This window comes from Sapajus apella, unplaced genomic scaffold (genome assembly GCF_009761245.1).
Source record: "Sapajus apella isolate SASKATOON/1434 unplaced genomic scaffold, GSC_monkey_1.0 scaffold40, whole genome shotgun sequence".
NCBI lineage: Eukaryota > Metazoa > Chordata > Mammalia > Primates > Cebidae > Sapajus > Sapajus apella.
In genome coordinates this window covers 8,911,673-8,925,666 of record NW_022436980.1, presented here as the reverse complement: position 1 = coordinate 8,925,666, position 13,994 = coordinate 8,911,673, and the positions used below count along the sequence as shown (strand labels likewise).

Genomic DNA, 13,994 nt, shown 5'->3' with positions numbered 1-13,994 from the left:
GCAACCTCCGCCTCCTGGGTTCAGGCAATTCTCCTGCCTCAGCCTCCCGAGTAGCTGGGATTACAGGCACGCGCCACCATGCCCAGCTAATTTTTTGTAGTTTTAGTAGAGATGGGGTTTCACCATGTTGACCAGGATGGTCTCGATCTCTTGCCCTCGTGATCCACCCGCCTCGGCCTCCCAAAGTGCTGGGATTACAGGCTTGAGCCACCGCGCCGGCCAACTGTATAGTCTTTCAGAAGAAGCAAACAAGATCTTCTGGAACGCGATCAAGCTAAACTGAAAATGTAAACAGATGACAGTAAGATTAGATTTTGTTGTGTTTTCTTTAATGGTGTGGAGCAATAGCATAATTTCCTTAACAGAATGGGCTCAGGCACTGTTCAGACTTCCTTCTGGAATACTGTCTATGTAAGAAAAAACATCTGGCATGTTTTCATAGATGCTGTATGGAAATTATGATAATACCGATCACATGAATTTCTTCTCCTTACAGCCAGTTTTTTTCAGTGAATAAGGAGAAATACATTTTTTTTTCTCCTTTGAATGTTTTAGAGTCATTTGTAATGGGCATTTTCTTTCAAATGATATATTTTTGTCTTTTAAGAAGAGTTAACCTTCAACCTTAATATTTTTTGAAGGTAAAACATTTCATAACCCACACATCTGCTGGTTGATTTTAAGTAGAAAAATAGTGCCAAAAATCATTGGGAAAAGGATTAAAATATAGAGGATCTTAGCTAAATGGTAATTGTGGTCAGAGATTTATTTGTATCTGCCTAACAAAATGTAGAGGTGGAAAAAGCAAGTCAAGAAAACATCGTTGGACAAAAAGTTAACAGGATTAACTAAATCAAGTTATATTACTTCAGAACGTGTTTCATGTAAATGAAAAATAGGCTGGCTACGGTAGCTCATGTCTGTAAATGCCAGCACTTTGGGAGGCCAAGGTGGGAGGATCACTTGAGCCCAGGAGATTGAGGCTGCAGTGAGCCGCGATCACATCATTGCACTCTAGCCTGGGTGACACTGCAAGATCCTGTCTCAAAAAAGAAAAAAAATTACTTTAGCATATATTAATAATTAAATAGATACTTTATATCTATTTTTAAAGTACAAATAAAATAGGTACATAGCCAGAAATAGCAGTAGAGGCAAGTGGGTTTGAGGGAAATGTTGACATGGGTAAGTAAGACAAAATATTTATTCAATTTTTTTTCTTTTTTCTTTCTTTCTTTTTTTTTTTTTTTTCTCCTAAGGCAGGGTCTCCCTCTGTCACCAAGGCTGGAGTACAGTGGTGTGGTCACAGTTCAGTGCAACCTTCGCCTCCACAGCTCAAGTGGTCTTCCTGCCTCGGCCTCCTGAGTAGCTGGGACTACAGGCATGAGCCACTATGCCCAGCTAATTTTTTTTCATTTTCTGTAGAGGTAGCATTTCACTATGTTGCCCGGGCTAGCCTCTAACTCCTGGTCTCCCAAAGTGCTGGGATTATAGGTGTGAGCTACCAGGCCTGGCCATTTATTCAATTTTTATTTTATTTAATTTTTAATTGGAAAACTGCTAAACCACATTAGGTTTAGAAAGGCTTCTGAGTAATCATAATTTTTATTTGTATTTATTTTTTGTGATAGTAATTTTTTAAAATGCATGTGACAAATTGGTTTATAAGATTAAAAGAACTAAATTTCTTTTTCTAAGTATGAGTAAGGCAGGATATGAGAAGTTCCTCAGGTATTTGAATGATGTGTGCCCTCAGTAAGGTGGGGACACTCATGTCTCTGAAGTTTAAGGTGGGGCCAGGGGCAATGTGAATAGAAGCCTGGGGTTTTATGTCAAGGGTGAAGTACTGAATAAGACAATGGATTTTTTGGAGGGTAGTTCTTTCTAGAAGCTACTCCACAGAACTTAATGTGCTGGAGGGAATATATGTTGCTCTGCAGTGGTGAGTGTAGGAGGACCAAATGACAAGATGCCTTTCTCCCCAGGTTACGTGGCAACTGGGCAGTTCTCTGTTGCCAGGGGCAGAGGCAGGTGGATCACTGGACAGGGAGTTGGCAGCCTTGAGGAAATTCTCTCTCCTTCTAGATAGCCAAAGAAACCCCATAGATTTTTCAGGGAGACAGTTGGCTGCATAACAACGTACTTAGCCTGCATTTCCTTTCCCTGCAAATAATTGGGTTTAGTTTTTAGGTGTGCTTGTTAATCAGTATTAGAGATGGTTCTTCAGGATCTGCAAGGTAATTACCGATTTCGCTTCACACTTTTGACAGAAACCATCCTAACCATGAATGACAAACACTGAGCACCTGCCATAAGACTGGCACTACCTTTAGACTTGATAGCACGTAGTACATAACATGTTCTCGCACACAATTCTTTATCGAATTCTTCCAGGATCCCAGGGGAAGAGGTACCCATCTTCTCATCTCTGTTTTACGGACTATGTAATTGAGGCTTGAAAGGTTGAACCTGATTAAAAAAATAATAATAACACTGTATTATACCCCTCTGGTAAGTGCCAGAACTACAAATCCAACTTTATGTTCTTTCTACTTAAGCTGAAATACAGATTCTGCTCTTAAAGTCCAGCTGGACATGGTGACCCACACCAGTAATCCCAGCACTTTGGGAGGCCGAAGCAGGCAGACCACTTGAGGTCAGGAGTTCAAGACCAGCCTGGACAACATGGGAAAACACCATTTCTACGAAAAATACAAAAATTAGTCAGGTGTGGTGGTGAGCACCAGTAAGCCCAGCTATTCAGGAGGCTGAGGTGGGAGAATCGCGTGAACCCAGAAGGCAGAGGTTGCAGTGAGCCAAGATTGCAACACCGTACTACAGCCTGGGCAACAAGAGTGAAACTCCATCTCAAAAACAAAAAACAAACACGTAATCACAGTTACGATTCATTATAGGGAGAGGATGCGGATAAAGATTAGCCAAAGAAAGAGATACACAGGGCAGAGTCCAAAGAGTTTCAAAGGCAACACTTCCATGTCCTTTTCCTCTAGGCCAGAATGTGTTACTCTACCAACGTTAAGCATTGGTAGCTGATAGTGTGCACATGACAGGGAGGCTGGCCCAAGCTGTAGTGCCCACACGTTTTTTGTTTGTTTGTTTTTTGAGACTGAGGCTTGCTCTGTTGCCCAAGCTAGAATGCAGTAGCATGATCTTGGCTCACTGTCACAGCCACCTCCCGGGTTCAAGCAGTTCTCCTATCTCAGCCTCCCAAGTAGCTGGGACTACAGGTGCCTGCCACCATGCCTAACTAATTTTTGTATTTTTAGTAGAGACAGGGTGTAACCATATTGGTCAGGCTGATCTCGAACTCCTGACCTCAGGTGATCCACCTGTATCAACCTTCCAAAGTTCTGGGATTATAGGCATGAGCCACTGTGGTCAGGCATTTTTTTTTTTCTGTTGTTGTTTTTGTTTTCTCGTGACAGGGCCTCCCTCTGTCTCTAAGGCTGGAGTACAGTGGCGCTATCTTGGCTCACTGCAATCTCCACCTCCTGGGCTCAAGTGATCTTTCTTCCTCAGCCTCTCAAGTAGCTCGAGAAAAAGAAAAAAGTTATCTCCAAGGCTTAAACACAGGTCTATTTCTTTCTTACGCTCTAGGACTAGTGTGGGTTAAAAGAGGCTTCTGCTCTGCGTTCCTCACTTGGGGCCCAGCCTGATGGAGCCAACACCATCTGGAGAGCCACTCTGCCATGCTAGATCAAGGCATGTGATGAATCATGCCCTGGCTGTTCATGCAGAAGTGATACACATTGCTTTCCACACTTCACTGGCTGGTACAAGTCTGAGGGCCATACCTAGTTTGAGGGTGAGGAAGAGAGGAGCCATCTTACCCTGTGTCCAGAAAGAGGTAAACTGATCGTAATAGCCTGGTTACTACCCTTCAAGGATTTATCTCTAAAACAAACGGACCCATATAACCGACGTTAAGATCTTGCTTCTGTTTCCCCCTTTTTTTTCTGTCATTACCTAATTGAGACATTAGGATTTGTACATGGAATCCTGGAAATTCTGCATACTTGCTGTCAGCACCAGCTTTTCTCATTCTGCCACTCATTTTTAGACCGGGATTCCTGACTCTTGTTGGTGCACCTATGAACTTTTCCCAAAAGTTTCTTTAGGGCTGTTGTAATCCATAAGAGGAAGAAATGTGGCCCATTTCTATGCAGGTACATCATCCCTCTTCCCCCAAAAGACCCCATCTCTCTAGCCATGTACTAGTTGCTGATCTCTGAGCATACCATGATATGCCACAGCTCTATGCCTTTGCTTCTTTGGTACTTTTATGGAAGATGCCCTGCCCACCCCACTGTCCCAATAGACCAGACAAACTCATATTTATCCTTGAGGACCCAAATTTGTTTTTCTGTAATCTTTGTGTACTGTTTCCCCGTTTATGAACTCATAGGTTGTTTATAAACTTCTGTTATCACTGCTTTTATAACTGATCACCTGTTTGTGCCTCCTGTTAAAGATTTGAGGGTAGAAACGCTGTGTTTTGCTGTGTGCAGTGTCTCATGCTGGAGGCCGAGGTGAGAGGAGGATTGCTTGAGTCCAGGAGCTTGAGACCAGCCTGTGCAACATAGCAAGACCCTGTCTTTCTTCCAAAAAATTAAAAAATCAGCTGGGCAAGGTTGTGCACCTATAGTCCCAGCTACTCTGGAGACTGAGGTGGGAGGATCCCTTGAGCCCAAGAGGTCGAGGCTTGCAGTGAGCTATGAGTACACTACTGTGTTCCAGCCTGGGTGACACTGACAGACTGTCTCAAAGAAAAAAAATTTTCATCTTGCCCTCTTTTCTCATTTATGGATTCCCAGCACATTACTAGACAGTGAGTTCACATTTACCAGTTATAATAGGTCCTCCTAAAAAGAAAAAAATCATTTCAACTAAATTATATCTGGCAATTAAAGGTCAACCTTTTAAGTAATAAATGACCCAACATAATTATAACAAAAGGATTTTAGCAAAGATTTCACCTGTGCTCAAGGGTCCGCAGTTGGTTTTCTGCATAGTGCATGTATGTATTTATGCAGTATGTGTACCGTCCTGTGGCCTAGACTGGTTGGTGTTACTTACAAAGCACCTGGATGGGTTTAGGAGATGGATGTTACCTTCTCCTGAGGGCTGCGAATCTGCAGTGGGAACAATGTCAGAGACGTTCCTCTGAGATGGAAAAAAGCTCAGAGATCGAAAAACATACCCCTGGCCCACAACCTTTTCTTTTCCTTTAAACTCTAAGTGAAAAATTACACACATTTTCCTTCCGCTATACTTTCTAAGGTCTTGTGCCTCCTTCAGCACTTCCTTTGATATATGTGGGAGATAGAGATGAAGAAAAGGAGAAATGGGACAGGCAAAAAATAAAAATGTATATAAAGTAATTTGATTCAAGATGACCTGGTTTCTAAACTCTTAGCACTGATATTTTGGACCATTAAGGTATGTAGCCTCTGTACATGTGACTTTTCAAGAGAATGAACAGTAGATGGCTGGTTTGGAAAGGTGGGTAGGATTTAGAAATCTCAGAGAGAAGCCAGCCTCTTGACTTATAAATAGCAGGTTGTTAGGTGAAGCTTCAAAGAAAATTGAGTTTTAAGTAGGGGCCCAAACATCACAGTTTGCCAGGACCAATCCCAGTTTGCATTTGAGGTTCCAGCATAATTGTTAACAGTGCCCTCTGATTCTTGAAAGGCTCTGGTCTGAAATGGTCATTCTGGCTTTCGGTCATGCAGTTGGAGGCTATTGGCTTGAATGGGAAGGAAGAAGACTCCAGAGTGCGGAGAGCTGAAGGGAAAATTATCTTATGAGAGTCATTTCTGTTCAGAGTTTTCCTTAAAAGGCTGCTTGTAGTGCTTTCTGAAATGCCTTGCAGACTTTTTTCTGACGCACTTTCGACATCAGTTTATTTTTCTTTGGTGCAGCTTTTATACGGCCAATGTGTCTCGGCGCTGCCTGGATTTCTTTTAAACTCGTGGGCAGCAGTGCCGCATGTGTCTGTGATTCAAACTTGGACAGATTGGCTGTGAATGGGGTGATAAGAATAGAGAGAAACACATACCAGTAGACCAAACTTCCTGTGCACAAGCTTTTGAATACTGCATTTCACTGTCTGAAATAGCATTCATCTCAAGGCTGGGATCATTTATTCCCTTTGGAATTAAGCAATACCACTGGCAGCAAAATAAACTTATTTTTGGAAGGCCACGTGGGAGGAATTTTTCTGTGTATTCGGGCTAGATGGAAGTATCTTTTATGCTTTTGCAGACCGCACCTTAAAGCCCAGGTAATTGGAAATTGACAACTTTCAGATAATCCCAAATATTTATGCCAAAGCTGATGTATACATGTTATATTACAAAGGTTAGGAAAGACTGAGTTTAGATGCTTCAACTTAATTACCTAAGTAGCAGAAGAAGAATCTCTTTCTTTAGAGATTAGCCTCTACTATAGATGCTGTTGAGAAGTAAAATGTAACATCTTATCCCTCTCCTTACATACGTTCTTGCATGTAGACTTTTCCAGATTGTTGGAGAAGTTTAAAATAAGGCAGTGAAGGCTATGTCCCCCCTGCTTCCCCCCCATAAAGCTGAGGTGGGCAGGGCTTGGCAGCTGGTGGAAACTGTAGAGATAAATAAGGGCCAGGGCTCCTGGATGGACAGGGTACCGAAGAGCCCAAGATGAGGGTGTGTAGCTATGAGTGCCTGCCATGGGAAGAGGCCACGAGGATGGAGCTGCAGCTGGAGTCCAGAAGTTCAGGCAGTGAAAGGGAGGTGCGAGCTTGTAGGAACTAGTTTAATAGCCCTTTTGATCACGCTGTTGCTCTTTTATTTCTTTTTGTTGGGGGGTTACTTTAGAGGGCAAATATAAGTCAGGTATGCCTTAAATATCTGTCTTGTCATTTAAGTAATGTATTTAATGGAACCTAATGAGTTATGTTGGTCTGCTCCTGTTTGACTTTCTACTTGTTAGGAGCGTCACCTGATAAAGAGCTAATTGTCTTCTAAAGTTTGTCTTTACAAATTAGTTGCAATTGAAATGAAAACAGCAGTCCAGTGATGCTTAATATTTTTCTGCTTTTTTGCTCATAAGCAGTTTGGAAAATGTTTTTCTATGGAGAGCGTTTGAAGTCTCTTCTCCATGTGGTCAATGTGATCACAACAGATGGTTTTTGTTTTTAGTTCTTTTTTCACTTTGGCCCTCGAATTAATGTGAAAGGTAAGGATGTGGAGATTTCCTACAAATTGTTGAGATTTCCTCAAACAGTGCTGTCTAGGCTTATGAGAAGCAGAGAAGCATTTTGTAAATTATATCCTATTGCTCACAAACTATATAGTTAACTTACTTAAAGTTCAAAATCATAAATATCTACCTATTGCATGGGGAGTCTGGTAAGATTTCAGTACTGTTATAAACATCAGTGGCCTGTATATTGATTTTTTAAAAACAAATTTTATTTTCTAGCTAAATTAATCAAATATTTAATGACCTACAAATTTGAGTTACACTGGTGTCTGTCTGGACTTGATGTGAAATGTTCTCCCTTTTAGTGCAACATTCTATCTTTTTTATAATTTTAATTCTTTATGTAAGAAATTAGTAGGAAAAGACCTTTATAGGGTGACCAGGCATTAAAAAGTTTTGAAAATTTTGAAGCATTTCAAGAAAAAAAAAAAACTGAAGACATAGCTAGGTCTTTTAAATTAAAATTCTGTAAGTAGCTGTTTTTCTCTTTGTGTGTCTAACACAGTCTAACAGTAGGATAATATTTAGGAAGTTACAGAATTAATTTTAAGCACAGGTCAGTAGTGATGAAAAAGCTAGATATTATTAAAGATATATAAGTAGAGGGTGGGAAGGAGGTGAGATAGGAAATGGAGGTTTAAAAAAAAATACTGTGTTTGGTGCAATGACATGGCCTATAATCTCAGCGACTTTTGGGAGGCTGAGGTCGGAGGATCACTTGAGCCCAGGAGTTCAAGTGAGGTATGATTGTACCACTGCACTCCGGCCTTTAGAACAGAGCCAAACCTTGTCTCTCCCCCTAACCCTGCCCTTCAGAAACCTTGGAGCACTGATAAGTCATGAAGAGGCTTACTGAGTGCTGATGTGTGCTAGGGCCAGCCCTGTGATAAAATAAAGGGGAGAGAGTAAAAGCCAGAACTGAGTTTGGGAGGAAGTTGGGTGTTGTTAAACCCCATTTCACCTGGATCCTTAAATATATCAATGAAAGATTATCAAAACCATCACCAGCCAAATGTTTCTGGGTTTATGTGTGGAATGCAAGCACCAGTCATCCCAGCCTTTTCAGTCTTTTTATTTGGAGTTGTGTTCATTCTCACTAACCCACTGATCTTCCCCTCCTCTCTGTGTTGTAGGAGAGACAGCGTCTGGAGACCATCCTCAATCTCTGTGCGGAATACACAAAGCCTGACAGTTGCTTATCTACTGGGACCACCGTGGCAGATGTGCAGAAAATCAACAAGGAGCTTGAGAAGCTGCAGCTCTCTGATGAGGAGTCTGTGTTTGAAGAAGCCCTCATGAGCCCTGACACAAGATACAGGTGCCACCGCCAAGATTCTCTCCACGATACAGACTTGGCAAGCTGTGGGATTCTCAGTCAGAGCAGTACCAGCTTCCTTACCGCCAGGAGCACTAGGAATGATGAAGTACTCAGCGACCTCACCCGGACTCCCCCACCACCATCCTCCACCTTTCCGAAAGCTTCCAGCGAGTCCTCTTATCTAAGTATCCTACCAAAGGTAATGCTGGCCAAGCAAAGATACTAGGATTTAGGGTCTAGGGCTGTGCATATGCTTTGGCCTGGAAACTGGTGATGTTATTATGCTACTTATTATTAATAGGTTATTAGCTGAGCAAGGTGCAGCAAATTCGGGTGTTTACTGTAAAGTAACAAATTTGCACTGTAAAAAATGTAGCAGCACAGAAGAGTAGAAAGAAAGAACATTTCTCTTCTCCCTGCCCCCTTTCAGTTATATACCTGAGTGATAAGCAGGTGTAAAACTGGTGCTAAAATTGTCTTACCTGCCTTTCTAATAATTTTTGTGTATATGTGGCTATCTGTTACAGGCATAGACAGGCAGATACACGCACACAGTATTCTGTACTTTTTTCCCCTCACTAAATGCCTTGAGCATCTTTACATATTAGTATACACAGCTCTACCTCATTCTTTTTAATGAACAATGGTTTTCTTTTGTTTGCAACTACCATTTATATTCAGGGTTTTTTTGGCTAATAAAATCCATATGCAGCAAATATTGTAGCATATATATATATTTGCACAATTCTGCAAATGTGCCTGTGATATCACTTACTAAAAGTGGAATTGCTGGGTCAAAGAGCTTGTGTATTTTTCATTTTACTCAGTATTTCCAAATTGTACTTTCAAAAGACCATATTAAAAAAAAAGTCTGTATTTCCAGGTGACACTTTCACTAAGTTTATGTGCACACCTTGTTCTCCATACACTTGCCAAGGTTGCATATTGTCAAAATTTTTCAATTGGCCAAATTGATAGAAGTTTTAATTTGCTTTTCTTTAATTATGCATAAAGTTGGGGATCTTTTCATATTTTTAGTTATAATTTGTATTTTTTGACCCACTTATTCTTGTTATTCACCCATTTTTTAATTGTTTTATTTGTCTTGTATTTTACTGAGCAGTAAGAGCTGTTTGTGGTTAAGCAGATTAGCCTTTTATCAAAAGTAGTCTTTATTTTGACTTTATATTTTTTGGACATATAGCAGCTTAAGATTTATTTGTACTCGTAAGTACTATTTAGTCTTCTGGGTATATGTTGGTTTAAAAATGTCTTCCTTTTGAGGATTTGTTAAATGGAGTTTAAGGAAAAATCTTTAAAAAAATTTTTTTTCTTTTTCTTTTTGTATAAGACTCAGAACCCCCAAATCTTTTGTTATTACGTTTTTCACGCAGGTTAATAATTTTTTTCTACCACAATTTAGTTTTTAAGTTTCTCTACTTTTCTTCTAAAAATGATTTGAAGGAGCTTACAAGAAAAGATAAAAATTATATTGGACTAAAATTAGAATAACAAAAATAGTAAAAAGAAGAAAAAGCAGATACCATATTCACAGGGTGGATTTACTTATTTAGGAATAAGAAGGATTAATGTATTGATTTGCTTAATTCATGCTTACTATTAAGTTCAACTGTGAGATTCTTTAATCTTTTGTTATAAGAGAAGGACACATTGATTCTTTAAGAGAAAGATATTGTCAAGGTACTAAATTCCGGCAGTAATTTATCACATTATTCAGGGGAGTTTGTGCATTTGTTTAACTACAGCAAGATTTTTACACTGAATGTTTTCCAGTCAGAAATCCTTTTCTACCTAATGAGATTTTCCATCATATACATCACAACTTTAGACTGTTGAATACATGTTGGACATCAATCTCTTCTTTTTTCTTTTCTTTCTTTCTTTTTTTTTTTGACAGAGTCTTGCTCTGTCACCCAGGCTGGAGTGCAGTGGTGCAGTCTCAGCTCACTGCAACCTCTACCTCCCAGGTTCAAGTGATTCTCCTGCCTCAGCCCCCTGAGTAGCTGGCACTACAGGTGCACACCATCACGCCCAGCTAATTTTTGTATTTTTAGTAGAGACAAGTTTTCACCGTGTTAGCCAGGCCAGTCTGGAACTCCTGACCTCAGGTGATCCACCTGCCTCGGCCTCCCATAGTGCCGAGATTACAAAAGTGAGCCACTGCGCCTGACTCATCCCTTCTTTTTGCTAGTGACCGTGTTTACCTTACTAATTCTCAATGGAGAGTGATTCTGAACAGGACATCTGTTTCTGTGGGCAGAGAGTTGCAGTGATTAGAAACCAGGATGGGGAAGAAAGTTGGGGCAGGGAGGAATCAAAAGTCGTTTGTGTTCAGGCACAGTAAATGACCCATCAGTTGAAAAGTTGAGCTATTGTCGTCAGCCATTGGCTTCCTTTTGATTTTAAATCTTTTCACATTCCTTCCTTCATGGAGATCTGCCATTTTTTTGTTAAAAACATTAAGCCGTGTGCTCTCTCTAAAGACTATCTTTGGGAGACAGGTTTCCTCCTGGAGAGGGCTATGGCAAGAATGCTGTTGGTATGTACATGAGCAGATCCTGGCAGATGTTTTTAATGGCTCGAGCGTGTAACTGTGGAATAGGAGGCCTCTGAAGCTTAGTGCAGCATCTGTTGTAGCAAGAGAGGTAAGACTGTACGCCCTGTAGAGGCAGGAAAGATCGGGGACACCCAGGGTACCACACAGCGGTGTAGAAAGAGTGCAAGTGAGGGAAGCTGATGGGTTTCAAGAAACACATTTTTTTACTTGTGACTTTCTGAAAATAGAAATATATTACCTTGAGATAGGAGATAGAAAATTAAAAAAAAAAAAAAACAACCTCATAACCATTTGTTTTGGATGCTCTTCCTCTTCAATTAATTTGCACACTGGATTATTTGCCTAACAAAGTTCAGTGTTAATACTCGATTTAGGGATAAATGGAGAAGAGAGGAATGTGAAAAACACTGTAAGTTGACTTAACTATACAAAACAACAATCTTAATGATATTTGGGAAACCTGAGTGTTACCAGTCAAAAACTTGCTTTATATAATACTTACAGATGCAGATGACCTTGGAAATATGCTAATTTTACTTGGCCTTCCTGAACCAGCTCCTGAGGTAAAAGTTGTCTGGAAAGGTGGCTCATCTTTCTCCTTTTGAGTCGCTTGCACCCCTGTCTCCTTTGGCTGCAGAAGAGTTTTAAGAAGAAATCTGTGAAAAAGGGGCAGGTAGAAAGTGTCTTTTCCTCTACATCTCTCCCCTTTCCTGCATGGATCAAGTTTCCCCGAAGATAACATATTAGAGGATGCACATACATGTGTGATGTGCTTATTAAAACATGTCACTGTTAGTAGATTCTTGTCCATTACTGTAAAAAAAAAAAATTCCCAGAGAAATTAAAATGAAGAGCATATGTTTAGAATTACAATGTCTCTGACACTATAATACTTAAAGCTACTCAGTGGCTACCACACCTTAGCTTTCTATTGGTTTTCTTTATTTGGTTAATAAATGAGATTACATTGACCTCACCCCATTCTATCATAAAGCGTTCAGTTTTAGAATGCTTCCTGGAGATTTTGTTTCTTATGAATAACTTAGAAAGAAAAGCCATGAACATTTCCTAGATGGCATTTGTGGCTTTATTGCCACAAACAGTATCTTAAGTTGTCTGTCATGAGACATATCTATTGTGATAAACTTTCTAAAAACTTTGAATTATGCAGATGATTCCCACTCCTAACCATCTTTAAAGTTTGGAGTTTTGCAGATCGTTCTGTTTTGTATTTTTCTTAACGCCTTGTGTCCACCTGTGAGAGAGATATTTTTAAGCCATGTTGGAAGTAGAAACCTAATATGTAATCTTGACCCAACAGGATACTGGCCTTGGTGAGGCTTTCCTGCTAGGATTATTCGCAGTGATTCTGGAATGCTGTTTCACTGTTACAGGCATTCCTCAGGGCTTAAAACAGGCACCTTAGTATTAGGACAATGAGCTTCATTGTCTGTGATAAAAAGGTCAACAGTTGTTTTATTAGTTGGTAAGATATTGGATGTAAGATGACAAAGAGCTAAATGTCAAAGCTTGGAAGAGCTGCTTACCTTCATCCTAACAAACCTGAGGTACTGAATTCTGAATAATTGAATCACTTTAAGAAGCTACAAAGTAGCCAGGCATGGTGGCTCAGGGAGGCTGAAGCCAGGGGGATCACCTGAGGTCCAGAGTTTGAGACCAGACTTACCAACATGCTGAAAGTTTGCCTCTACTAAAAATACAAAAATTAGCTGGGCATGGTGGTGGGCGCCTGTAATCCCAGCTACTTAGGAGGGGAGGCTGAGGCAGGAAAATCACTAGAACCCGGGAGGCAGAGGTTACAGTGAGCCGAGATTGCACCATTGTACTGCAGCCTGGGGGACAGAGCAAGACTCTGTCTCAAAATTAAAAAAAACAAAAAGCTACAAAGTAGAATAAAGAATAAAGAATATAAATATGAATAAAGAGTATGAAATATGACATGATGGATGGCTTCTTAAAGGTATTATCAAGATTGTCAAATTAAGTGAATCTAGTGAAGTATGCTAAAGGGATTTTTTCGGGGTTTAATTTCAAGCTGCTTTTTTTTAACAATTACTGACAAATATTCAATAATTTACTCAACTGGGCTGCTGTTTTCAATTTTCATTTGTGAAACAGTATAATTATTGACTTCCTGATTCAAAAAATTACTTCTTTTTCAAAAAGGGATAATTTGAATAAATAATATATTTATTCTGACATATATTATATGTAGAAAGATTGGCTTGTACCCGGTGACATCCAAGATAACCTGAAATTCTAGAAGGAGGAGGCTCTTTGTATTCACTCCATTCTCTTCTTGAACAATAAACAGTCGCATTTTGACTGGGTGTGTGATCTACAATTTTGCTTTCTTCCCTGGGCATCTGTCATTAGCTCCGTTCAGGAGTGTATCTGAGCACTCTGTCACTTAATTTGTTTCTCGACTTTCTTATTTCTTGCCAACAAACCAGTTTTTCCATGAAGTAATTTTACAAATGGCGGCCAGTGTCCTGTTTTAGGGCGTGTCTTAGATGCTATATAGCAAGAAGGTCTATAGGACAAAGACAGGAAATAGTGTACTAACACAAAAGTGAAGCTTCCATTAACTTCATACCGAGGGTGTAGTCTTAAGTCATTTTATGACTCCCCAAAGTGATGTGCCCTTGCTTTTCTAATGTGTGTTGAGAAGGAAATACATAAGCTCCTTTGCAGATAACTCTAGCAGCAACATCCAACAGTATGCCTAAGAGATTCAAGAGGCTTTTATAGGAGATGTCCTCACCTTGAAGATGGCAGAGAATATTGTGCTTGTAATGACCGTAGCAGCATGCT

General features: G+C 40.1%; 1 protein-coding gene across 25 annotated transcripts in view; it reads left to right on the top strand.

Moving 5' to 3' along the window:
- The window catches only part of PHLDB2 (pleckstrin homology like domain family B member 2), a 252,429-nt gene that overhangs the window by 183,005 nt on the left and 55,430 nt on the right, over nt 1-13,994 (top strand). For 23 of the 25 annotated variants that reach the window (XR_004275456.1, XM_032299126.1, XM_032299127.1 and 20 more), the window contains one exon: nt 8,397-8,780. Coding sequence is in view for 24 of the 25 variants with exons in the window: in XM_032299126.1 (XP_032155017.1) it covers nt 8,397-8,780 (384 nt within the window). In the remaining variant the exon portion in view is untranslated. Of the gene's footprint in view, nt 1-4,795; nt 6,305-6,351; nt 6,792-8,396; nt 8,781-13,994 lie in introns of those variants that run through there. The other 2 variants (XM_032299143.1, XM_032299141.1) reach the window with 2 other exon arrangements.